The sequence below is a fragment of the Mustela nivalis genome, assembly GCF_964662115.1.
Source record: "Mustela nivalis genome assembly, chromosome: 8".
Lineage (NCBI taxonomy): Eukaryota > Metazoa > Chordata > Mammalia > Carnivora > Mustelidae > Mustela > Mustela nivalis.
The window spans coordinates 65,403,087-65,429,403 of NC_139027.1; the positions used below are offsets into that span (position 1 = coordinate 65,403,087).

The 26,317-nt window shown below is 40.9% G+C and overlaps 1 protein-coding gene and 1 long non-coding RNA gene across 4 annotated transcripts in view; one reads left to right on the forward strand and one right to left on the reverse strand.

Annotated features, from left to right (window-relative positions):
* Positions 1-24,013: 24,013 nt before the first annotated feature.
* Positions 24,014-26,317, reverse strand: part of LOC309870964 — a 56,939-nt gene continuing 54,635 nt past the window's right edge. Inside the window, exon 7 of one of the 2 annotated variants that reach the window (XR_014314893.1) lies at positions 24,014-26,296. This is a non-coding gene — a long non-coding RNA (uncharacterized lncRNA). The remainder of the gene's footprint in view (positions 26,297-26,317) is intronic. The other variant, XR_014314894.1, reaches the window with a different exon arrangement.
* The window catches only part of PNPT1 (polyribonucleotide nucleotidyltransferase 1), a 47,370-nt gene continuing 46,742 nt past the window's right edge, over positions 25,690-26,317 (forward strand). Inside the window, exon 1 of one of the 2 annotated variants that reach the window (XM_082743579.1) lies at positions 25,690-25,867. In XM_082743579.1, coding sequence (XP_082599705.1) covers positions 25,707-25,867 — 161 coding nt within the window. In that variant the 5' untranslated portion in view covers positions 25,690-25,706. The remainder of the gene's footprint in view (positions 25,868-26,317) is intronic. The other variant, XM_082743580.1, reaches the window with a different exon arrangement.

Here is a 26,317-nt window from a genome sequence, read left to right on the forward strand (position 1 = left end):
CTGGTTTGATGACTCAGAAATAAGATACCATTATCTTCTTTTCATCCCAGTCTCTGCAGATGGTCCTCAGAGCACCTTCAAAGGGAGAGCTGCAGGACTTTCCACAAGGCCAAAGACTCACAACTCTAACAACATGTCCATCTCCCCTCATCTAGTCCAAAAGTGGATAGGACATGAGAACTAGTTCAGTCTCTGATGATGAGGGCAGGGGGCAGGGAGGAGGTTTCTGGGGGAAAACAGTTTGTCTGACTCATCAAATCCTGCAGGTAATATCTGGTCCCCAATATTCAGAATATGGTATACTTTACCCTTAGCTTTGCTCCCAGTTGCCAATTGCCCACTCAACACTCTGAAGCCCAGGGCAAAGAAAGGGAATTTAGGGGGAACCTGAGTGGCTCAGTAGGTTGAATCCTCTGCCTTCGGCGCGGGTCATAATCCCAGGGTTCTGGGATCAAGCCCCACATCAGGCTCTCTGCTCAGCACCCTCTCTCTCTGCCTGCCTCTCTGGTACTTGTGACCTCTGTCTGTCAAATAAATAAAATCTCTCTTAAAAAAAAAAAAAAAAAAGGAGAAGAAGAAGAAGAAGAAAAAGAAGAAAGATAGGGAATCTATTAGGAAAAGCTAGATTCTTGGCTCTGCTTGTCAGCTAGCACAATACTACTATGGTAGTCTTAATTCTCCATATAGTCTCACCTGCAATATCAGAATACCCTTTACTTGATTGATCAGCCTCATACACAACATAAGCTAAAAACATAGAATTACATTAATTTTATTCAATATTTATTTTGTGTCTCTGGAAGAGCATTCAGTGAAAAAATATGCCAGTTTCTTAGCACTGATTTATAATCCCAGCTTGTTATGTTTTATGTATAAGGTATTAGGACTCTTGTAAGAATTAAATGTGATCATGCGTGAGTAGGGCTTGGCATAGAGCAAGTACTCAATTAGTATTATCCATCATTATTATTATCACCTCTGTGACCTTACACAAGTCATTTAAGCTCTCTGAGTCTTCATTTCCTCATTTTTAAATAGAGGATAATAATAGAGTTCTGAAGATCCTGTGAAATTATGTTATCTGGAAGCAATTGTAAATTTCTTTGTAAATGTTAGATATTGTCTATGAAACAATAACATTGGATCTTTAAAGTATTTTCTTCTTCTAAAATGCTATGCATTTACTATTTGGTATTATGAAAAAGGAAAAGAAAAATGTTCACTTTTTAATAGAGTGTATTGTAGCAAAAACTGTCTCATTCTGCCCATGAACTCACAATTTCCACAGAGTGTGAAACTGTTCTTCACTTCTATCATACTTTCAATTTTTATCTGTTCCCCAAAATATTTTACCTCCTCAATGTGTACATTTCAAGCACCTTCACATAACTTAAAATGGAAAGGAAATTACTTAAGAGGCAGTGGAAAACTACCAAAGAATCAGCCAATAAAATTTAGTCATAAGGGTGACTGATTCCAAATCCTAACATCTAAGACACTGGTGGGAAGTTTTCTTTCTTCCATCCTGCTTTCAAATATGAACACTAATCCCATCACAGAGATATTATCTCCACTTTAGAAATTCCAAATCTGGGGCGCCTGGGTGGCTCAGTGGGTTAAGCCGCTGCCTTCGGCTCAGGTCATGATCTCGGGGTCCTGGGATCGAGTCCCGCATCGGGCTCTCTGCTCGGCAGGGAGCCTGCTTCCCTCTCTCTCTCTCTCTGACTGCCTCTCCATCTACTTGTGATTTCTCTCTGTCAAATAAATAAATAAAATCTTTAAAAAAAAAAATTCCAAATCTTACCATATGTTGTGGCTATTGAATAAGGTATAAGGTATATTTAAAAACTAAAGCTTCTTTTTATTCTATTTAATTGACCTTCTTTGGCCAATCTGTCAAAAATATCTTGACTGCATCAGCCAACTGAAATTTGAAAAAAAAAACAAATCTAAGTGCAATCTTGAAGTACAAAATTGAAGCAAACTTTACTATATCTGCCTTTAAGGAATTAAATAGTAGTTTATGTATTTTGGATACTTAAGACATTAAGGCTCACAATTATTTCTAATTATTAAGCTTTGAAATAGATTTTCTCAGCAACAGAATCAATTTCAAGTTTTAAAGTTGGAGCCTCATTACAAATTGGCAACTGGCTCTATCTATCAATCAAGCAAAATATCTTTTGAATGGTCTGGACATATTTATATGGGTCTTTATAATTTGAGAAGGGTCTTTTTTTTTTTTTTTAAAGATTTTATTTATTTCTTTGACAGAGAGAAATCACAAGTAGATGGAGAGGCAGGCAGAGAGAGAGAGAGGGAAGCAGGCTCTCCGCTGAGCAGAGAGCCCGATGCGGGACTCGATCCCAGGACTCTGAGATCATGACCTGAGCCGAAGGCAGCGGCTTAACCCACTGAGCCACCCAGGAGAAGGGTCTTTACACACAGTTTTTATTTAATATATGAGATTCCTTGGGAGATAAGAAAAGCCAATAAAGAAAATGTGGTTCAGTGAAGGTCAGTGGCTGACTCAAGATCACAGGAACTAGTAAAGCAGAAAGGAAAACATGGATCCTCCTGATTCCCAGCCCAGGGATCCTCCCACCATAATGGGCTGCTTTACAAACCCATGGAGTTCTCTGAAATCCTAAGAGAACCTCTTGCCTATCACCCTGCCATTTACAAGTTAAAATTATGTCAGTTAAAATCAGACACCCAAGATCATGTCCAGCATGGAAAAATGCTTACAACACTTTTCATTTGCTCATTCAGTCATTTGAAAACTATTTGTTGAGGACACACAATGTATCCAGCATTGTGCTGCCTGCCTCTTGGAATGCAGTTGGTTCCTACAATTTAGTCATGGAGATAGATACTATTCACATAGTCACACAAGATTCATTGCTAAGAACCAGAAGTTAGTCCAGAATGAGGGCAACATGATTTGAAAGTGTCTAACCGAGAGACCTAGCTTCATCTGAAACATCAGGGGTGGCTGGGATAAGAGCAAAGGGTGGGTAAGAAGGAGCATCCTAGGCCATGGAAGGACACACCGGGCCAAGAGGTTTACATCCATAGAAGCCCTGAGGCAAGAAGGAAAATCAAACACATTTTATGTTAATAATTTTATTTAAGCAAAGAGAGAGAAGTCGAGCAGGAAATACACCAAATCATTTGTGATGTTTTCTTTTGGAGAGGAATCGACAATGTTCATTTTCTTATCTATGCTTTCTTGAAATATTCCAAATTTTCTACAATAAAAAATATGAGCTTTGTGATCTTAGGGGAAAGTCAGCCTAAAGAAGTGGGAAAGAGCTGATGAGAAAAATCTAGCCCCAGTGGTCCCTGTGCAAGAAGGGAAAACAGAGCTCTCCCAGTCACTCCAGGCCAGAAATCCAGGAGCTGGAGTGTGAAACAGAAAGTAAACAATACAAGAACATAATTAGCGCTTTGGTGATTTAAAAGGTCCCCAAATACTCAAAATGTATAAAACTGTGAATGAAAAGGAACAAATGTGTATTGAGCCCTCTTACATGCCAAGCACTATCCTACACTCCTTATGGCGTTTCCTGGGAACAGTAGTGTACAGATAACAGTGCTTTGTTTCTACAATTTACTCACTGATTGTGTTCCTTTCTCTCACTCTGAACCCTATGAGATGAATATTATAATCCCATTTTACAAATAAAAATGGAAGTGAGATTTAAAGAGAAGTTAAGTAATTTGCTCAAAGCCAGACATCTATTAGGTTAGAGAGCTGGAATCAAACGAAAACTTTTGTTTGACTACAGAGGCGTTCCTCAGACTCCTGTCACTTGTGTAAATGTGATGGAGATTGTTTACTTTAAGATTTTCCCATAAGAATTGGGGTTCCTGGGTGGCTCAGTTGGTTAAGCATCTGCCTTAAGCTCAGGTCATGATCCCAGGGTCCTGGAATAGAGTCCCGCAGCAGGTTCTTCACTCAGTGGGTGCCTGCTTCTCCCCCTGCTTGTGTCTTCTCTCTCTCCCCTTCTCTCGCTTTCTCTTTTCTCTCTCTCTCTGACAAATAAATAAATAAAATACTTTTTTAAAAAAAGAATTGGGAAAAGGTATGATTATGGTTGTTTTGTTGGTGGTCAAAGAGGACAGGATTGTACCGGCACGATGGTAAAGCACAATAGTTCTAAACACACAGTCCCAGGGTCTGTTCTAAGTACACTAGAAATCTTGTCTAATTTAATTCTCATAACAGGCATATGAGATAGGTGCTATTATTATCCAATTTGCAGATAAGGAAACTCAGTCCCAGAGAAGTTAAACAAACAAAAAAACAAGAATTTGCCTAATATCACACAGAGCTATCACTTACAGCAGACAAGGTAGATCCAGAATCTGCAGATCTAACAAGCAAGCTATACTTCCTTCCTCAATTCTTCTTCTTCTTTTTATTTATTTATTTTTTTTAAGATTTTGGGCCGCCTGGGTGGCTCAGTCTGTTGAGTGTCTGCCTTTGGCTCAGGTCATGATCCTGGAGTGCCAGGATTGAGCCCCACCTCAAGATCCCTGTGAGGGGCCTGCTTCTCCCTCTCTCTCTCTCTCTCTGCCTGCTGCTCCCCTTGTTTGTGCTCTCTCTTGCTCTGTCAAATAAATAAATAAAAATCTTTTTTTTTTAAAGATTTTATTTATTTATTTGACAGAGAGAGATGACAAGCAGGCAGAGAGGCAGGCAGAGAGAGAGGAGGAAGCAGGCTCCCTGCTGAGCAGAGAGCCCGATGCGGGACTCGATCCCAGGACCCTGAGATCATGACCTGAGTCGAAGGCAGCGGCTTAACCCACTGAGCCACCCAGGCGCCCAATAAAAATCTTTTAAAAATAAATAAATAAAGATTTTATCTATTTGAGACAAGAGTGCACGTAAACAGGGGGAGGGGCTGAAAGGGAGAGAGAACCTCAGGCGGACTGGGCACTGTGCGTGGTGCAGGGCCAATCTCCCCACCCTGCGAGCATGACTTCAGTGAAACCAAGAGCCGGAAGCTTAACTCAGTGAGCCACCCAGGTGGCTCACTTAGTAAATTCTCCTTAGTAAATTCTTAACTGATTCTCTTGGTTCCCTCTACAGGTGAATGATCTACTTCCAAAACTTCCTTCCATGGGCTAGTGAAAGACAAGTTCCTTTAGAGGCTTGAAGCAGGTAGATAATTGGCACTGCCTTTTGCCTCAAAGTCTGAGACCTAGCCTGGAGCAAAGTGTCCCTGATTCTCAGAATGGAAACTGGGTAATAATGTTGAGACTCTCAAGGCCTAAAAGCAGCTTGCTTTGTAAAAACAAAGTGTCCGGCTTTGGTTCTCAAACTGGGGCATACATCAGAATCACTCACAGAACTTACTAAAATACAGATTGCTGGGCCCCACTCCCAGACGTTCTGAATCAAAAGGTCTGGTCTGGGGCCGAAGAATTTTCATGCTAACAAGTTGCTGGGGGATGCTGATGTTGCTGGTGGGGAGACTTTGAGAACCCTGGACACGGCCTAGCGGAAGGCAATACAATTCTGGGAAGCAAGACTCACAGGACTGTCAGCACCTTGCACCAAAATCCTGAAACTGAGATTTCCTTCCATCCTGGCCTCACCTCTCCTTCAGTAACTGGATTCCTGAGTAAATGAATGAGATGAAGGAGGAAACATGTCTCTCAAAACTGCAATGAACCAGGAGTGGAAGTGTTTACTGAAGAACAAAAACTGATTTTTAGGTGGTGGAAGTTTCCTTTTTGGTTTGTTTTGTTTTGTTTTATGGTTTGGTTTTGTTTGTAAGAGATTCTGATTGCTCTGTCATTCAGGTAATTATCTTTAATACAAAAGTAAAAACAAGACATACCCAAGGTTTTAAATGTTAGAGTTACACTAATCCTCAAACCGTAGGTTCATCTACAAATGTACAAAATAAAAATTCCATTTTACTTTTTGATTTACAAAGTCCCCAAACCCTAAATGGTGACTTAAGTAACGACCGAGCGCCCTCTGGTGGGAGTAAAATTCTCTGTTGTCCAAAGGCTGCAGGAGTGTTTCCCATGCTAAACAATAACTGAGATTTCCATTACTATTTGAATCCTTTGAAATTGGTGAATGCGTTGTGTATTGAGGACGAAGATAAAGAAAAAGACTGACCAGAGGAGAGAGATTTTGGAGAGAACTGTTGTGAAAACAGAAGGAACCTAAATTTTAGATGATATTGATCTAAATCAAATCTGTTACTCCTCAAATTTTTACCCACTATTTTTAGTTCCATTGATGATTCTTGCATGAGTCAATTACTACAATGATGACAAAAAAATATTTTTAGATGCATTACAGATTCCAAAGCACCTGAATAACATGTCAATATACATAACTGGGATTCTAGCAAACTCTTAGAATTATCTCAAGTTAAAAATAATCTGCTGGTCTCACTTGAAAATGCCTACTACTTTTATTGACGTCATCAGGCTTGTTTCCATTTATTTGACATTTTGTAAAGCTATCTTTTATATTTTGACTCACTGCATGGATTTCTCTGAATTGATGGCACATACCTAATAGGTTTAGAGCCAGGTATAAGTGATTCAGTTCAAGGCATCTTTAAAATATTAATCAAGTCCAAGAGGTAATCTCTAGACTTTGCATAGTTGCTAGTAACCACCAGCTGGGTTGTTATAACATGACACCAATGTTTTCTTACCAACCCTTTGGTCCATCAGAAGAGTCAATAAAAATTTCAAATGAATTGTATTTTTTTAAGAATTTTTAAGGATTTTATTTATTTACTTGTCATAGAAAAAGTACACAAGCAAGGGGAACACCAGGTAGGAGAAGTAGGCTTGCCACTGAACAAGGAGTCCAAACCAGGACTCCAACCCAGGACCCTGGGATTACGATCTAAGCCAAAGGCAGACCCTTAACTGACTGAACCACCCAGACATCCCAAATGAATTGTATTTTTGAACATAATAACTGAATTAGACTTATATTTTGCATTTCTTTCCTTTCAGAATTCTAATAATAGTGACTAGTATTTGTTGAATGCAAACCATGTGCTATTTACAACCTTACTGGATGAATAGTCTTGCTATTTTCATTTTCCAGATCAGGAAACTCAGACTTAAGGTGGTTGGAACATTCATCCAGGGGCACACAGATAATAAAGAGCACAGCAGTAATTTAAAGCCAAGAATTCTTTACTGCAGTCTTAGCCAGTAAGGCACACTACCTCCCCCAGTCCCCTTCCCACCTGTTTTTAAATCTTTTTGCCTTTAACAAAGAAAAATACAAAGCAGGGCCAGAAGTAGTCTTCTCTTTGAGGGTTCCCCTAGTACTCTTACCATACATTGTCTTTATAAACCTGTTTCTGTATTAGACTCCTTTATTTCTATGAGTCAGCACCATCTTCTCAATCCCTTGTAATCCAAGCATTTATAACCTTTGAACTGAGCCACACTTTCAAATGCAATGAATTACCCAATCTTTTTCACTTTGGGTCCCCTCCTCTCCATTCCTGTTTCTAGCATGGTACAGCATCCTGACTCTTCTATTTGGCTTCAGTCTTTCCATCTCTATTTTATCTCATGCAACACCTGAGTCCATTCTTCCCAAACCAAGGCTCTGTTAGCATCTTTGCCCAGTGCAAAACCCAATGCCCATATGCACAGAACCCAAAGCCCCTTCATGACCTGGCTCCAAACCACCACTCCAGCCACATCCCCCTCAACAGGGTTTAGCAAAGTCTTTACTCTCGTCACAAGCAGGAGGTCTCAATTGTTCTGAAACAATATCCTGAAAGTGCCCATGCCTTTGCTTGGACATGTCCCTCCCATCAGATCCCCAAAAGTGAATCTTACTATTCCTTCAAGGCCTAGATCAAGTACCACCTTCTTTATGATTCCATCTTTCCTGATTCTGTAGAAATGATTTCTGCTCCTCTGAGTTTTGTTTTTACTTCCTCCATGCCATTTATTATTTCTGGCCTGTGTTATAGGACAAATCCATGGGGGTGGTTGACAAGTAACTGAATCTTTGCATGACCAACATTGACATCATCATCTCTCCCATTCTAAACCTTTCAAGAACCTGGCAATCACCCTGACTCCTCCTCCCTCCTCCTCACCCTTTACAGTAAATCAGGGGCTGGATTCTGTACTCCCTGAACATCTCTCTCATTTGCTCCCACTTAGTGCTCTTGTAATGCCCTGGTTCATATCCAACCTCAGTGATCATAAAACTACAGCAATTAGTTTCAACTCTGTTCTTGTATCTGATCTTACTACCTTCCTCACATTCATCTTCCACACCACCACGCAAGGCATCTACTGGAAATTCAAAACTCCACACCACTCCCCTGCCTAACTCCATCTGTAGTTCTCCAGTGCCCACAGAGCACAGCCCAAGATCCACAGCAGAGCAGTTTCCATCCTCCACTCTGCATCCCACTACTTTCCACCTTCACTTTACAGTCAGGTAACAGCAAACAGATTCCAGGTCCCTGAACACAATGCTATTTTACACTTCTCTGCCCTTCTTCTGCCTGGATTGACCTTCCCTTCAGCACTCCTTTTGCAGGGCTTCTGTGTTGTATTACTCTTTGTGGGGGGCTCGGGGGGGCATTCACACAAGATACAATTTGTTGTGCCAGCAGTAGCCCCTGCCACCCTCAGTCCCTCTTCTGTATCTAATGAAGTCATACCAGTTGTTTTGGTTCAGTTCAAAATTCCTCTCTCCCAGAAGCTTCCCTGGACTTCTTCAGTAGTTTGTGCACATGGCTGCAATTATTGCATCTTGCCATGTTTGTTTGTTTGTTTAATCACCTGGTTATGCGTTTCCCTCTCCCATTACCAGGCTTGAGGGCAAAGACCATGACTTATTTATCTTTGTAGCTCTGACTCCTAGCCAGTGCCTCACATTCGATAAATTTTGGTTAAACTGAAATGTTATATTCCTGCCAATTCACTTGCAGGACTGTGACTTGCTAGAGAGGAGGAATCCTGGCTTACAGTACCTATCTTTACATTCTCATAGTCATCATGCACAAAGCTGACTGAGTATCAGAATATCCTGGAGAGCTTTTTAAAAATCCAAGTTACTTGGAATTGAGCATATAACAAAGGTGGTATATCACATCATGGTGTGGGGAGGGGAGGATGATAACCACCATTTCTCCAAAAGTGTTAATTTTCACAACATAAATATGATATAATGTGATTAATAGTTTGATCATTTGATTGTGATTGGGAGCTAATACTGAGTGAGTAGAGAAAATGTGTATGTGACACAACCACTTCGCTGGAATGGCTGGCTACTCTGTGGGCATGTTCAATATTTATTTACTTAACTCTATGTTTCCTCTTATGTTAACCTTGGTATTCATGAGGTGTGATGTAAGCAACAAAATTGCCAGGTAAAGGCCAAAGATTAAAGAGGAAAATGTTCTTCACAACTTGGACATGTCCAAGCACTCTGGAATGAGTGGAATGTAAAGAAAATGAAGTTTGCCTTGTCAACTTTAATATAATTTATTATTTTTAGCATCTTGTAACTAAATACACTTCTATTTAAAATTCCTTTATTATTGACATCCCCGCAGCAAAAATAACTTGGTTATTGCCAATCTAAAACTCTCTAGACCCTAATTTCCTTTTTCTACTGAAACAATTGTTTTGATAACATACTTTACATAGTGAAAAGTATCTGAGGAATGATGCTATTGAGTTATAGTCGAATAGATTATATTTTTTAAAATAGCATTAGGACGACCAGCTGACCAAATGGAGCTTAGACTAGAGGAGAAGAAAAACATTAAAAAACATTAAAGAACATGACCAAACCTGAATTAATCTTTTTCCCCAAATCTGACTTTCTTCACACGTCTCTAAGAGAGTCACAGTTGATCACACCTCTCAAGAAACAGGCATACTATGTCGTATGTAATTCTTTTCATGCTTTCTCCCCAATATCCAATGTATCACCTAGTCTTACTGATTCTACCCCCTAAGCATCTTGTGAATCTTTCCAGTCTTCTCCAGTGAATTCCCAACCCCCCAGTTTAGACCTCCATCATCTCCTAACTGGATTTCTACAGTAGCCTCCTAAGGAGTTCACCTCCCTATATTCTTGTGCTTTTCCAATGCATTCTTACAAACCTCATATCAGCCAGTAGAAACATAGGTGGAAAAACACATCAAATTGGGGCACCTGGGTGGCTCAGTGGGTTAAGCCTCTGCCTTCGGCTCAGGTCATGATCTCAGGGTCCTGGGATCGAGCCCCACATCAGGCTCTCAGCTCAGCAGGGAGTCTGCTTCTCCCTCTCTCTCTGCCTGCTTCTCTGCCTACTTGGGATCTCTCTCTCTCTGTCAAATAAATAAATAAAATCTTTTTAAAAAATCAAATAAATGTAGAAATAAAAACAAAATCATCAAGGTGGAAGCGAGCCTGGCTCTTTAGGTGACTGAAAATAGCTCCTATGGCTGAAGTCCCCTCTTCTCACAGGTACTCAAACTTCCATGAAGTTCCTATTGCCAGCCCTTTGTTTTTCCTCTCTCTAGGACATCTTTTCAAAAACTGGAAAAATTAATCCTGAATTCTTTCTACTCTGCTTTTTATGCTATGCATAACTTTCTGCCCTAAGGCTCACAAATAATTTCTTTCAAAGTATTGTCTGCATCTATTTTGAAACTCACAAACCAAGTATTTATTGTTTTCTTCCTTGTAGCAACCTTACCTAGGGGCAGTGAGAATCCAACACTAAGGTTATTTCCTGAGTGTGTGAGAATGGGAGGATAGGAGAAAATATTGGAAAAGAAGAACAAGTTAGTATCTCAAAATGTAATCTCACTATATTTGCATGCCTCCTTCCAAATTTCTCAAGAGAACAGTCTTTCATATTATCTAAATTCCCCCATAACATATTGCTTATGAATTTATATTAAGCCAAGTCTTCGTGGCCATGATCCCCTATTCTTTTTTTTTTTTTTTAAAGATTTTATTTGCCAGAGAGAGAGTAAGCGAATACACACAAGTAGGCAGAGAAGCAGGCAAAGGCAGCGAGAGAAGCAGGTTCCCTGCAGAGCAAGGAGCACGATGCAGGACTCGATCCCATGACCTTGGGACCATGACCTGAGCCGAAGGCAGCGGCTTAACCCACTGAGCCACCCAGGCGTCCCGATCCCCTATTCTTTATAAGAAGTAAAATAACAAATATGAAAACAACATAGTACCTATAACCAACAGACTCAATAAAAATTATTGTTGAAAATGAACCCTGGGATGCCTGGGTGGCTCAGTTGGTTAAGCCTCTGCCTTTGGCTCAGTTCACGATCCCAGGGTCCTGGGATGGAGCCCTGCACCAGGCTTCCTGCTCAGCGGGGAGTCTGCTTCTCCCTCTGCCCCTCCTCTCATTCATGACCTCTCCCTGTCTCTCTCAAATAAAAAAACTTAAAAAAAAAAATTTTTTTTAAAAGAAAGAAAATGAACCCTAATACTCTTAAGTACCATTTCTGAATTTACTAACAATTTGAATGTGCATATGATGTAGAGAACCAAGGCAAAAGGAAATGTAGATAAAATTAAATTTCCTTATAACCTGCAGCCAGTAGACAAATACTTGGGACAGTCAGAATATGACATTCCTCCAGGAGCTCCAAATCTTAATGTTAATGCTTTGCTAGAGAGAAAAACAACTTTAGCTTGACAATAACTAGGGCTCCAGGATCCTATGAGTTTTCCTTGGCTTATAAAATTCCTTTCTGAAATTTCCTTTGCCTTCACCTCCCCCAGTTCCAAAGTATATAATCAGTTGTTCCTCACAATCCCAGGGCAGCTCTTTCTGCCCATCTGTCCTGTCCCCTTGCTATAATAAAGGCACTGTTTTATACCAAAAACGTCTCAAGAATGCTTTCTGGGGGGCGCCTAGGTGGCTCAGTGGGGTAAGCCTCTGCCTTTGGCTCAGGTCACGGCTCAGGGTCCTGGGATCAAGCCCCGTGTCGGGCTCTCTGCTCAGCAGAGAGCCTGCTCCTCCTTTCTCTGCCTGCCTCTCTGCCCACTTGTGATCTTTCTCTCTGTCAAATAAATAAATTAAATCTTTAAAAAAAAAAAAGAATGCTTTTTGGGCTGTTGACTCCGAACCTCAACATTCCCATGTCATATAGAATTTGAAGTTTGAATGAAATGTGCCTTTCAAACTATTAAAAAGTAACCAAACTTCATGAAAGATAAAAACTCAAACTAAAATTTTCCATGAGAAAATATTGGCAGGATGAGAAGACTTTAATTTTGATGGAGAAAGTGAAGCAAACCAAGCTATGAGCCGTTACACTAAGTGATGTTTCTAAGGCCAAAACCAAATTAAAAGAGGCCTAATGAGAACTAGGTTGCAACCTAAAAGAAATTTCAAATGCCCTCTTCACCCCAGTATTGATGTAGGAAATGGTTGGAGTCCAGAGCCAACGGCCCAGAAAGCATTCTTGAGACACCTTTGGTGCAAAAAGGTGGTTTTATTAAAACACAACGACAGGGCTCGAGGGCAGAAGGAGCTGCACTGAAATGAGCACTGGCTGATTGATTATATACTTTCAAGTTGGGAGGAGGTTAGGGAGAGGCTAAATCTCTAAGGAATTTTGGAAGTAAGATTTCTGGGACCTTGAGGGGCTAGCTATTTTTAGGAATATTACTAGTGATTGTTAGGTTATTACTGTCTAGTAAAACGTTGGTCATGAGACTTCAGATGTGTATCAGTGGGTCACATGCTTGGGGGATGATTGCCAACTTGTATCTTGGGGGGTAGAGATAAAGGAAGTTTCCAAAGAAACTTTTATATGCTAAAATAGACTCACGGAATCCTAGGGATTGGGCAAAGATTGCCTTTTGCCCTTAGCATTGTATTAACATTGAAGCAGCTGAGTTTCACCTAGAAGAATGTCACTCTGCCTGTTTCAAGGACTTGTCAATGGGCTGTAGGCAATAAGAAAACTTAATTTTTTGTTTTGCCATTGTTTCCCACATCAGTATTGCCTTGCCCAGGAGTCCATGGGAGTCTGTATTTAAAGGGGAAAACGTGCAGGCATTTGCTACAGAAATTACTGTTTTCTTATATAATGGTATATGTTCCCTAAATGTTCAGTGGTAATGAGAAGGATGCATATTGCAAGCAAGAAAAAAGACACAGGGATCTTTTAAAGGAAGAGAAAAATGCAAATGCAGATGCCCAAATGGAATTTTTATTAATTTATCAATTTTTGAAAGTTTTATGAAAAACTGAAAAAGACAACAAAATATGAAAGCTAGTATTAAAACCTCCTCCTCTCTAGAAGACTGATCTAATGAAAATATTTCAAGAAAATGTAAACATTTCAAAAACCTTGAACATCATCTCTTTCAAAGAGAACAAAGCTGTGAGAGGCTAAAGGCTTGTGATTTTAATGAGAGTTAACAATGATAATGAAAGCTATTTTGCACACAATAGTCTGTTGATTGGCAATAGCTCAGGCCTGTCTGCAGAGCCACCTGTTTCGTACCCAAGAGTAGTAAGCATATTTTAATACAAAATCTTAAGTGTCTCCGTGACATTCTAAATTTGGATCAATACCATCATCTTACACAATGAGCCAGAACTCAGACATACAGATTGCTTCTCTCCTGATCAAACTTTTGTGTTAGTGAAATGCCAATAGAGTATTACCCCCACCTTAAAAGACCACCAGAGACGTGAGTCAAAGCCAATCAGCAAGGGTCGTTTATTGCAGGTTCGAACCCCCGCGGTGGGACTGGAACCCACGATCTCTGAGAAGCCGTTCCTGCCAGGCACGAGGGACGTCTCCGTCGGCCCGCTGGCAACCTTATAGCGCATCCGCCAGGGCGTATTTGCCAGTCACCGCCCTGGGACTGTAACTCAGGAATACAGAAAGGACAAGACACACAGCCAGGACATAAGAACAAAGTATACGAAAAACATAGAGACAAAAGACAAAGCCGGCTTTCTTACCGATCGGTTGCAGCGACCCGTTGACCAGTTGTCTGGTGGGCTTGAAGGGGAGATCTCGGTGAGACCTCCAAATGAAATGCCAATAGAGTATTACCCCCACCTTAAAAGACCACCAGAGACATGAGTCAAAGCCAATCAGCAAGGGTCGTTTATTGCAGGTTCGAACCTGGACCTCTGCCTGGACCTCTGCGGCGGCGCTCGTTGCCGATAAGATAATGCCGAGAGGTCCGGAGCTGGGTCGGTGCAGGATTTTTATAGACAGATACAAACAAGTTTCGGGTGGGGCTGAGCTGATTGATTGATAGTTTGAACAGGCATACTTGGATTGGGTCAGGGGACCCGTGTGGGAAAGCAGACAAAGCAATCTTACAGAAGCAGAACTGGCCGGTTAGCCCACGCATGCGAAAAAAGCACTATCGGGATATTGAAGGCCTGGTTACTATCAAGTAAAGACAATTGGAGTCTCCTGGTGGAATGTTACATTCCTGGTATCAAGCATCCTTGTTAATGAGATTTAGGTTTAGAAGAAATTTAACTTTATTTACTTTTTCTTCTACCTCCGCCTCCTTCGGTTTTTCATGGAGGGGAGGGTGACATTAGGGCTATTGATAAGGTGACTTCTTTGTTGTAAATCTCAAGGACATTTGCAAACCAAGGGAGACTCCTACCTTGCAGGACTGTGATCTCTGCAAGTTAACTATTTATCGTTTTATGGCAGTCAGGGGTGCCTGAGGAATGCTACACATATGGAGGGGAGCGGGTGAAGGGGGGGGTGCAAGGCGCCAGCTTTTGCTTTGTCCTCAGCCAGCCTCCTGCTCCTTCATTAGTTGTCAAAGACAGAAGGATAAAACTGGGTAAGGGACAATTTTACATTCTTCCTGAGCAAACATTAGTCAGCCAATTCCAAAATCAGGTCAAAGACATAATTATTCTGTTAAGAAAACACAGAACAAATTTAAGAAGCAAGAGAAAACTTAATATGGTCTGAAATTCCCATGAGCATAATCAACCAAAAACAAGTCCAAAGATCTCCCTCAAATTTTTGTGTTAATTATAAATGACAAATATAGTTAGTATTAATCATAATAGTCTGAACTAATTTGAGCATGTAATGCAGCACTGGCAAGGTCAGTCTTTTGTGTTCAATTAACGTTCATTCAAGCTGACTTTAAAGAAACTGTTCTGTGAGAGGGAATAATGATCCCACTACCCTAAAAACAACTAACTGACATGAAAATTTAAATAATCTAATGCAGGTTGCATTTAGTTAGAAGCCTGAGGACACACAACCCATGCAAAAGTCTACCTGTAAATTGATTCTATTCATCACAATTCTGTAACACTCTCTCTGAACCAATTAGGACAATGAATTGAAGTTATCAGGAGTGTGATCAGTACAGGAAAATCCTTCTACTAGGGAAAATGACAATGACTACTGGTGGTAGAAGAAACAAATAACCATAATGGTGATTGGAGGTACCTTACCACACAGTGGGACACCCACAGACTGAGGATCTGGAAACTGAACTCTAGCTATTATAAGGTATGAAAAAATTAAGGGTGATCCCCTCATTGGGCCAGATCTCTTTCTGATTTTTTTTATTGGGATGGAGGAAATTTTCAGTACACCAAGAAACAAAGATAGGCTGAAGGGTTTTGTTTTTGTTTTAAGATTTTTTTTATTTATTTAAGAGAGAGAGAGACACAGCCAGAGGGGAAACACAAGCCGGGAAAGTGGGAGAGGGAGAAGTGAGCTTCCCACAGAGCAGGGAGCCCAACATGGGACTCAATCCCAGGACCCCGGGATCATGACCTGAGCCAAAGGCAGATGCCTAATGACTGAACCACCCAAGTGCCTGGCTGAAGGGGTTTTTACTATTCCTAATTCTTGTCCAAACACATAGCAGCAAGTATTCTCCATACATTCCTTAACCTGCTCCTGGTTTCTCCCTGCAGGTGGGGGCTTTCAGTTATCCAAATGACCCAGAACCTCAAAACGGTTCATGTCACTTTTTTTCCTGGGGGAGATACAGAAGAGATGTCTGTTATCTATACCAGCAAGGCTGGGTGCCCATTCCAAAGGAGAGAAATCTAATCACAGCTTGCTTTCCTTTTCTTTCTTCCTTTCCTTCTCTTTCTTCCTTTCTTTTAAGGTTTCACTTATTTATTTTGACACAGAGAGAAAGAGCACAAGCAGGGAGAGCATCAGGCAGTGGCAGAGGGGAAAGCAGCCCTCTCATCAGAGCAGTGAGCCCAACACGGGGCTCGATCCCAGGACCCTGAGATTATGACCTGAGCCAGAAGCAGATGCTTAAGCGACTGAGCCACCCAGGTGCCCTAGTCACAGCTTTCTTGATGACTATATGACCTTGAGGAAAAGGTGTTTTCTGAAGCTTTTCCTCTACTCACTGATTTCATTCCTGAGGCCTGCGAATTAAACTGACAAAAAACAGATCAGCAGGAGAAAAGGCCTACAACTATTGTTGATGTTAATATTTTTACATGCACAGAAGCTTCACAGAAAAGAAGTAAAAGCCTAAGGAACTAATTAGATTCAGGGATTGTACACTTTAACAAAGGGCAATAAATTATTTTTTTTTAAAGCCACTAGACAAAGCAAAGGGAGGTTTGGGCTTCTAGAGGTGATAAATTGTGGGAAAATGCGAAGGAAATATATGAGGCCTAATGGAAGAATTATTTTAGTGTATGTTTATGCATACACATCTTAATGCCAGCACTCCATCTTGGGATAATGGTCACTCTTCTCATCCTGGCACAGGACATGGGGTGAATCTATGCCACTTTCCCAAAGGGAAATTTATGCTCTGCTTTAAGGCAGATAAGAAGAGGGCAGAAAGCTTTTCCTATATTTATTGATTCTCAATTTCCTTCAGCTCAAAATAATTCAAGGCCCAAGTGACAAATTTTGAGGTGGCATATTCTAGACGGTTTCATTACATACATCTACAGGTACTATGTATTTATTATCTGGAACTCTTTTTTTTTCTTTTAAAGATTGTATTTATTTATTTTAGAGAGAGAGAGAGCACAAGCCAGGGGGAGAGGCAGAGGGAGAAACAGACTCCCCACTGAGCAGAGAGCCCAACATGGGGCTGGATCCCAGGACCCTGGGATCATGATATGAGCTGAAGGCAGACGCTTAACCGATTGAGCCACCCAGGTGCCCTGACCAAGTATTTATTATTGGAACTCTTTTAAGTGCAAATGTCAGAAGCCCAAAACACAATCACTCAAAAAAAACAACAACAACAACAACAACAAACTATTGATTTGTTCACATGCAAATGACTCAAATATCCATTAACTGCTAAATGGACAGATAAAATATGATTTATTCATACAACAAAATAATCTTTGGCCATAAAGAGGAATGACATACTGACATAAACTATAACATGAGTGAACCTTGAAAACATCCACCATTTTTTTGTTCCCACAGGTATAACTCAACCTTCAATCCGCTGAACCCACCATTTCTCACTATTCATCAACCTCCTCTTGACTTCCTATTGGGAGCTACTTGTCCAGCCTAGATTTTATAGTCTCATGCTTGGAATCATTTCTCTGCGAGTACCCACAATTATTTTGCCCCCTTTCTGTCATCCATGCCTAGTATCTTGGTTAACTTCGGTTGCCATAACAAAATACCATAGACTGAATGGCTTAAACAACATATAGTTGTTTTCTTTCAGTTCTGGAGACTGGAAGTTCCAGATCAAGGTCCAGCAAAGTTGCTTCCTGGTGAAAGCACTCTTCTTATCTTGAAGATGACCACCTTCTCACTGTGTCCTCACATATTAGGGTGGAGGAGCCCTCTGGTATGTCTTCTTATTTAGGACACTAATCCTATCAGGGCTCCACCCTCGGGACCTGATTTACCTTAGTTATTTCCATACTCCAAAGAGAGTCACACTGGGAGCTAGGGCTTCAACATAAGAGTTTTGGGGACACAGTTAAGTCCATAGCACCTAGAAAACCCCAGCCTTAAGTGAATCCTACCCCTCACTTTCTCCATTTCTGCACCAAACAGGTAAAATTTGCTACCCAACTGAATGGACTAGTTTCCTCTAAAATTCATGATCACAAGTCTCAAAGAGCACACAGAAATTCATCACTGTCAGACAATCCTATCACAAATCTTGGGTAGATTCATTTTTCCATTCCTCAAAATAACTTCCTTCCTAAACCTCATGTACCTTCTCATTCCACTCTACCCTGACTCTCACCTGCTGGCCTTGCCTCAGACTTCATTACAAAGTAAAGTCAAACAAATCTCCCTAATTCTTCCTAAGACAAACTTTAAAACTCACCTGCATTTGCTCCTACCCTTTCCTTCTCTCCTGTTACCAGTCAAAAAAAGTTTCCTTGATGTTGAATGAGGACATTTCCTACTGCATTAGAATTTGGGTTAAGGCTCCAAAACTGGAAATTATGAGTGGTAATTATGTCAACATTGAAGGAGATATACCACTTAAATAGAATGAGTCCATAGTTATCAGCTCCCATCTTCCATTCCAGTCATAATAGAGAATACTAGAAATTTGAAAATGAAATTGAAGGGAGTCACTGAGACAGAATTTCCAGTTTAGTTATGAATTACAGGATATCTTTCCTCCCCACTCTGGAGGAAGACCAAGAGAGCCTTCCTTGCCTGCCCCACCCTCAACCACACCAAGCAATGGGAGGCCAAAAGAACTACTGCTAGAGAATGCGGAAAATACTGACATTTATTAAGCGATAGAATAGCCCTGTACTACCATGAAATAGGAGCAAACACAGTAAGAAGAGTTTTCCGGAAGGTTTCATGTATGTCCCCGAGAGCTGGAGGACTATTAATAAGGAATTTGAATCAATTTTTTGGTGTTTAATTGCTGACAACTTCCAACCCTCATCACCCCCTTCCCCTTACGCCCTACAGCTGGGCAGGCTGGTAAGAAAGTTTAGGGCTCTCTCCTTTGGCACCAGTATAAGTAATTATTTTAAAAAACAAACAGGGATGTCTGGGTGGCTCAGTTGGTTAAGCGGCTGCCTTTGGCTCAGGTGATGATCCCAGCATCCGGGGATCAAGTCCCACATCAGGCTCCTTGCTCGGCAGGGAGATTGATTCTCCCTCTGCCTCAGCCTGCCACTCTGTCTGCCTGTGCTCGCTCTCACTCGGCTCTCTCTCTGACAAATAAATAAATAAAATCTTTTAAAATAAATAAATAAAAATATAAATAAATAAACAAACAAAAATAAAATATTACTCACCTAATAAAGCTTTTCACATGGGATGTGTGTGTGTATGAGAGAGAGAGAGAGACAGAGACAGAGAGGCAGAGAGAGAGAAACAGAGACATATCAGTCTTGATCTCAGTGTGGTGAGTTCAAGCCCCACACAGGGCTCCATAGTAGTTGTGGAGTCAGAAGGGGAAGAAGAAGAAGAATTCAACTAGACTTTTTTTTTTTTTTAAGATTTTATTTATTTATTTGACAGACAGAGATCACAAGTAGGCAGAGAGGCAGGCAGAGAGAGAGAGAGAGAGAGGGAAGTAGGCTCCCTGCGGAGCAGAGAGCCCGATGCGGGGCTCAATCCCAGGACCCTGAGATCATGACCCGAGCCGAAGGCAGCAGCCCAACCCACTGAGCCACCCAGGCGCCCCTCAACTAGACTTTTTAACCAATCACTAAGGGCTGAGTGTGGACTGACAAGAGTAAAGAGAATCCCTGAGAGCTGCAGACACAGGAATTCCCAACACCTCACAGGCTCTTCTTGAACTTCACTGAGTGCTCACAAAAAAGACTAGGGTAAAAGCAAGCCTTCTGAGAAAGGTGCAGGCCTGGAGAAGGCACACAGAAGCCACTGTGGGGAAGGCAAAAGCCCTACTGGGTTCCTATGCCTCCATATGAATCAAAGCTTTATGCACTGTGGGAATGTGACAAATACTGTTCCTCTTAAGGCATTGTGAAAACCCACTGCAGGTAGAAGAAGGAACAGAACATAACCCTTTACCTTTGGCCCAGAACAGCTGGGAGAGAGACAGGAGCACTGAGAATCCAGGCACACAGTACTTTCCTAAGACTGAGGGTTAGACGGAACAGCAGAGAACAGCATGCCTCTCACCTCCCACCTCCAGGGTAACAACTTTCTCCTAACAAGCAACAGTGGTCTGTGCTGGGAGAGAGGTCAGAGCATGCTCTCAGAAGAGCAGTGCAAAGGGGAGTAAGGAACAGAAGGCACACTCAGATGAGTTCTAGAGAGAATTTAATGAAGACACTATTTACAGAGGGTAAGGCAGATTCTGGAACTAACAGTGAGGAAGGCTGAAGCCACTGAGTAATGATCAATAGTAGGAAACTCCGAAGACTTAAAGAGGTAAGAAGAAATAGAGTAATTGGAGTGATAGCTAGAGCCACACAAGCAGGACAACCTGGGAGCTGCTGCAGTGACAGGTGACTGCAGTCACTGCCACAGCATAAGGAATTATGATTCTATATTTTCAGTTTCTCTCTCATTTTACCCTCCGGCCAGTGTCTCTCATTGGCTGACCCAGCCAAAAAAGAGTCAGGTAGTTGGGGGTTGTTACCTATACATTAGTTTCATAATGGCACAGAGAAGACCCAAGGGTATGGATGGAGTGGGTGCAAATGGGAAATACCCAGCATGATACAACCTACCTTGACTCCTGAATCAATGCTGGCTCCATCTCCATTGCTTTGGCAGCCTCTCACTCCTCAGGGCTCAAAACTTCCCTTTATGGGGCGCCTGGGTGGCTCAGTGGTTTAAGCTGCTGCCTTCGGCTCAGGTCATGATCTCAGGGTCCTGGGATTGGGTCCTGCATCGGGCTCTCTGCTCGGCAGAGCCTGCTTCCCTCTCTCTCTCTCTCTGCCTGCCTCTCCATCTACTTGTGATTTCTCTCTGTCAAATAAATAAATAAAATCTTTAAAAAAAAATTCCCTTTATCTCTTTATACTATCTTTCTGAGTGATCTAAAGCATTTCCATGGCTTGTGATATCACTGATATGCTGATTACTCTTATATTTACACTAGCCCTTTGCCTTGAGTTCTATGCTCAAATCCAACAGTCTGTCAGCTACTCCCAAGTGTCTCAGACACTACATTTATGACCAATCTAAGCCTGGTAATAGTCTTAATTTCATACCTTTTGGTATCCAATTTATCAACAAGTCCTATTAATTCCAACACTAAAATATATTCCAAATCTCTCCATCCTTTCTCCTTTTTACCCTTGCCACCACATTATTCCTGATTTCTACACTTCTCTCTTATCATCCTCCAATCCATTTTAGGCTCAACAGCCAGAGGAATCATCTTAAAATGTAGACTAGGTCATGACACTTCCCTGTTTAAACTTTCCAGTGTCTTCCTCTCCTACCTTATCTTTGCTACATTCCTACTTACCACTCTCTAGCTACACTGGCTCTACCAAGTCTCACAGAAGTCAAACTCTCTCCTAACTCAGGGACAACCCTACCCCCACAAGTCAATACTCCCTCCTGGCCCCCATGTCTCTTTATCATCTTTCAGGGCAGCTTAAATGTCTCCATGGAAAGGTTTTCCCTGACTACCATGTTTTCTTCCATCCCATTATTCCTTATCTTCTCACCTATTTTATTTCTATTCCCTATCTTCTCACCTAATTTATTTCCTTCTTACTATTAATTTACACTCTAATTGTTCTTTTTGTTTTTGTTTGGTGTGTTTTTATCTGTCTCTCATACTAAACTTCAAGTTCCGTAAAGCAGGAAGTATTATGCCCTAGGACCGTTTTGACACCCTCATATCCCCTCAGCCTAGCATGGTGCCTGGCATAAAGCAGGTATTTCATGGGTCAGGGACTATGCCAAGTTCCATAAAAATAAGATTGCACTTGAATCTCCCTAACAACCCTAAGAGGTATATATTTTTATCATATTCACTTTGCAAGTAAGGAAACTGAGACATAGAAAGGGTAAGCAACTTATCCAGGTGACAGGTGAGATTTGAACCTAGACAATCTGATGCCAGAGCCAGCACTTTTAACCACTACATAATACCTACTCCCACATGCATTTCCATGGACAAAACAATGACTGTATAAATTCATTACTAAAGTGGAAAAATAGACATACATTGTACCTACAGGTCAGAGAGGGGAAGTCAGAGATGTTAGTATTGACGGCTTCCAGTATTAAGACCAGAAGACTGTGCCAGACTGACACATTGGAAAGAATATGTATCAGGTACACAGAATCATACAGACACAGACGCAGGAGAGAGGGTTGTATGTTAGAGGGGAATGAGTACTTCATCTTCCTTGGATTACAAAATGAGAGGAAATGAAGAAAGAAAACAGGTAGTAAAAGTTGATGAAGCTAAATAGGGACAGTTTGTAGTCAACACAAAGCAAAGATTAGGAAATGAATGAAGAAAATCAGAATGGAGACGCAATTAGGTACGTAATTTAGAAAGATCCCTCTGGCTACATCCTTCAAGAGAAAAAATTTTCGTAGACACCCTTGGTGTCCACTGATACTTTTTGTACAGATATATAACAAGTAAAAACTCCTTAATCTTGTACCTCTTATATAGTCATAAAACTAATTGTATATATTTTATAAGCCAAACTACAAACCAAATTAAATTTTAATTAATAGTAATTTAATGCAGTGATGTATTACTTAAATGAAATTGCTCCTCAGAGCCAGCAGTCGTATTAACTATTTTGACACACATTCATTGAAGTTTGAAGAAAAGAAAAAAGGAGATCTGAGAAATATTGCTGGTGAATTTAAATTATATCATCTTTAATGTCCTTCAGAAGTTATAGGTAAAGAACTTCCTTTTAAATTATACTTTGGCTGTTGAACTATACTTGGCAGAACTATATTTCTAGAATGTGACATCTCAGATTGAACCTCAATGAATCATAGCTTCTATAAATACAACTGATGCTGGTAGGCTGAGTCCAGGGACCCAAAGAGGGTCTCCAGGACATGCTAAGGGGGTTCTTGGCTTCACGCAGCCAGCAGGAAGTGACAGCAGAGTTCACTGAACACACAGAGAGAGCAGATACAGATGGAGTATCTGGGAAACTCAGAAATGAAAGGAGCATGAGTCTCATCTCTGTTCAGGGTTTTTATTGAGGATTGTGTTCTGCTGTACATATATACTCTCAGGCATCCAGGAATCAGTTAGAATAAAGATAAGGGCCCAGGTGTTATTCGTTGGAGCCAGAGGGTCTTGGCCTCAAAAAAATCCAGTGTTAATGGTCTGAAATATGCACATGATAGCTTTGAACAGTCATTCTCATCTGGTCTTTCCTCGGATGTTATCTATTCTAAAGAAATCATTAACTCTTTGTCCTTTACAAGGGAGACAGACATACACTATTTGCATTCTGAGGCATGTATAAAGTGGAGGTGCACATCCTAGCAAGAACAGAAGCAGGGAAAGAGCAAAAGCCATGTTTTTATGGAGTCATTCAGTTTTCCTATCACACAACCACAAGAATTTAAACTTTTTATACTTCTGTTTCTCTGTTAATCTTAAAATGCTTAATGTAGAGTCTGCTTTTAGGCAAACAGGGTGAGCAACAGAATGTAGAAAGGGCCTGGAGCAACCTCTCACTGAATACAGACAGGCTGACCAGCCAAACCACACAAAAATATCCATTGGCCCTAATAACCAATGGGCTACTTACAACCAGGCATAGTCACCAAAAAAGAGAAAATTCCCTAAGTTGCACACCTCACCTTCCCCCTTTAAAAACAGCCTCCACCCACTGCCTCTTTGCAGACAGTCTCTTCTTTGCTGTCCTGCTCATTCTGCTGTTGCAGTGTAGTCACTAAACTTCTATCTCTCAGGTTCTGGCTTGGGTGAATCCTTTTATCACCCCCCGTCACTGACTTCCAACTGATCATTGTCCCACATTAAGAGAGACACCACACTTAATATAGGTGTGGATATAATATAGGTCTTAATATAGGTCTGGATCATCCTTATGACCACCTAATAATAAATTTCAACATGCACATCACCTTTAAATTTATTAAATAATTATTACCATATCAATTATTTGGGGTTGGTGTGAGGAAATAAGTGGACTTAATGTGTAAATACTGCTTCTCAGTATTTCCAGAGGGATGAAAGCGTAACAGATTCATGGGGCTCTACAGCAAAGAGGGTTTTTCAGTATTTCAAACAGGAAACTAGAGGGAAAATTAAGGAAAGTCTAGTCAAAGCTGAATCTGCCATTTATTGAGGCTGACAATGTTGGCAGGTACTGTGATAAACATCTTACATCATTTGTCACATTTAATCTTTACAAAAACCCTATGAGATTCATATTGGTATCCATTTCTACAAATGAGGAAACTGAGGCTTAGAGAGGTAGGGTCAGACAACTAGAAAATGGGCAGAGCTAAGATTGGGACGACTCAAGACTAACTTCAAGTTTATGCTCTTAACTATTAGGCAATACCACCTGATTGAAGTGATTAAATAGTACTTAAGTGCTTTATAAATCCAAAGCCATGTTGTATTATGGCAAGTAGATTATGATAGATTTGTCATTAGTACAGATTTCAATAGATTGGTCTAGAAAACACTGTAGTAACGGCGGTGAAGTCAAATGTAGAGGAAGAGGGAAAAAAAAACTTATTACTAAGTATCCCTAGCAGTGTTAGTAATAATTCCTTCTATTGACATGGACATTCCAAATAAGTATTAATATCTCATGAAAACCAAGGGAACTGCTTTGCTACTAAATCATTTGTCTGTTTGAAGTTCAACATTTTTAGTTCTTAAAACCATGTTTGAGTGTATGTTGGATATTGTTGTTTGGATTTCTTTGAATGAAGGAGGTTATGATCTTAAAAGAGAAATAGGACCCACATAATAAAAAAAAAATTATCATTGATTCATTCAAGGAACCATATGAAGATGTTCTAACAGGATTAAAAGGGGTATAAAAGATTTACTACCTGAAAATTTATCCAATTCAAATTCCAAAAACTACTTTTCTTCATTTTTCCAAAACATTTCTTTTAAATAGTAGCTGGCATTTTGCATTTAATAAGAGTTGGTTTAAAAAATAACGACACTTGATCAAAAGGGGCAGAGAAATGAGTTGCTGAATACTAACAATAGAGAGGAAGATGAATAACAAATGATGTCAAAGATCTAAAATGATGATATAGGTCATTAAGAAGTGAAATTAACTTACTAGAAATAAATTAACATAAACCTTTGCTGTACTATTTGTGTGAAATTTATAAAATAAAAATCAAGGCAGAGGAGAGAAGAGAGAGATCTCTTTCCATGGTCCACTACACAAATTCTCCTCTAATTCTCAGTTCACGGAAGCCAAATAATAATATTTTGTCTAATGACTTCTATCACTACTATATTTACTCTACTTGTTCAACATTTGCATCATTCTGGGACTTTCTTTTAAATTACGATAGCACACACATACACAAAAGGCATTAATTTTCCAATTGCCTTTCACTGGCAGGTACTTCTTAAACAGGAAAGAGAAGTTGTCACAATTGTGTTCGGATAGTTTTGACCCTCTCTAGTCTTCGTAGAAAGCGACGAAGGTATCCGCTTCCCCGGAGTTCCCCAAGCCCGGCACCACGGAAACGAAACTGCATCAGGCTCCGCCCCACCGTCAGAGTGAGCCAATCAGGGTACAGCCCGGGGTGATCGTGTGCCGGGTGTCATGGCGGCCTGCAGGCATTGCTGCTCGTGCCTCCGACTTCGGCCGCTTTGCGATGGTCCCTCTCGTCTGCCAGGGCGGGATCGGACGCTCACCCCGCTACAGGTGCGAGCTCTGTGGGGTGGCGCGAGGTTCCGATCCGTGGCTGTGGATTTAGGCAGCAGGTAAGGAACAACGTGCGTCCTGTGCCCTTTAACAAGGCGTCCCGTCCAGGCAGCCCGAGGTACATTGATTTCCCAGCCTAGGAATCTGGCAGCGCGGGTCTCATTTACCCCTCTTTACCCCAAACCTAAATGCCAGATTTCTGGCTTTTTTGGATTTAGGGTATGTCTTTCGGGATTTGGTGTATGTCTCCTGGCACCATTCTCCTTCCCGCACTGTTTCAGCCTCGTGTCCTTTGCTTCTCGGTCCTCCCTTTTACCCCTTTCCGGCTCCTTTCTCCAGCTGAGTCAGTCCACCTGACTTTCGTCGCCTTTATTTGCGAAGACTCGGACTCTGTAGTGGGAAACATTTCACTTCAGGATATGGAGTTGACAGTGGATGCGTGCGTCATCAAATCCAATTTATTCCGTAAATGCATGGTCAGTATGACCCTGGGTAGGAAGGAAAGGAAA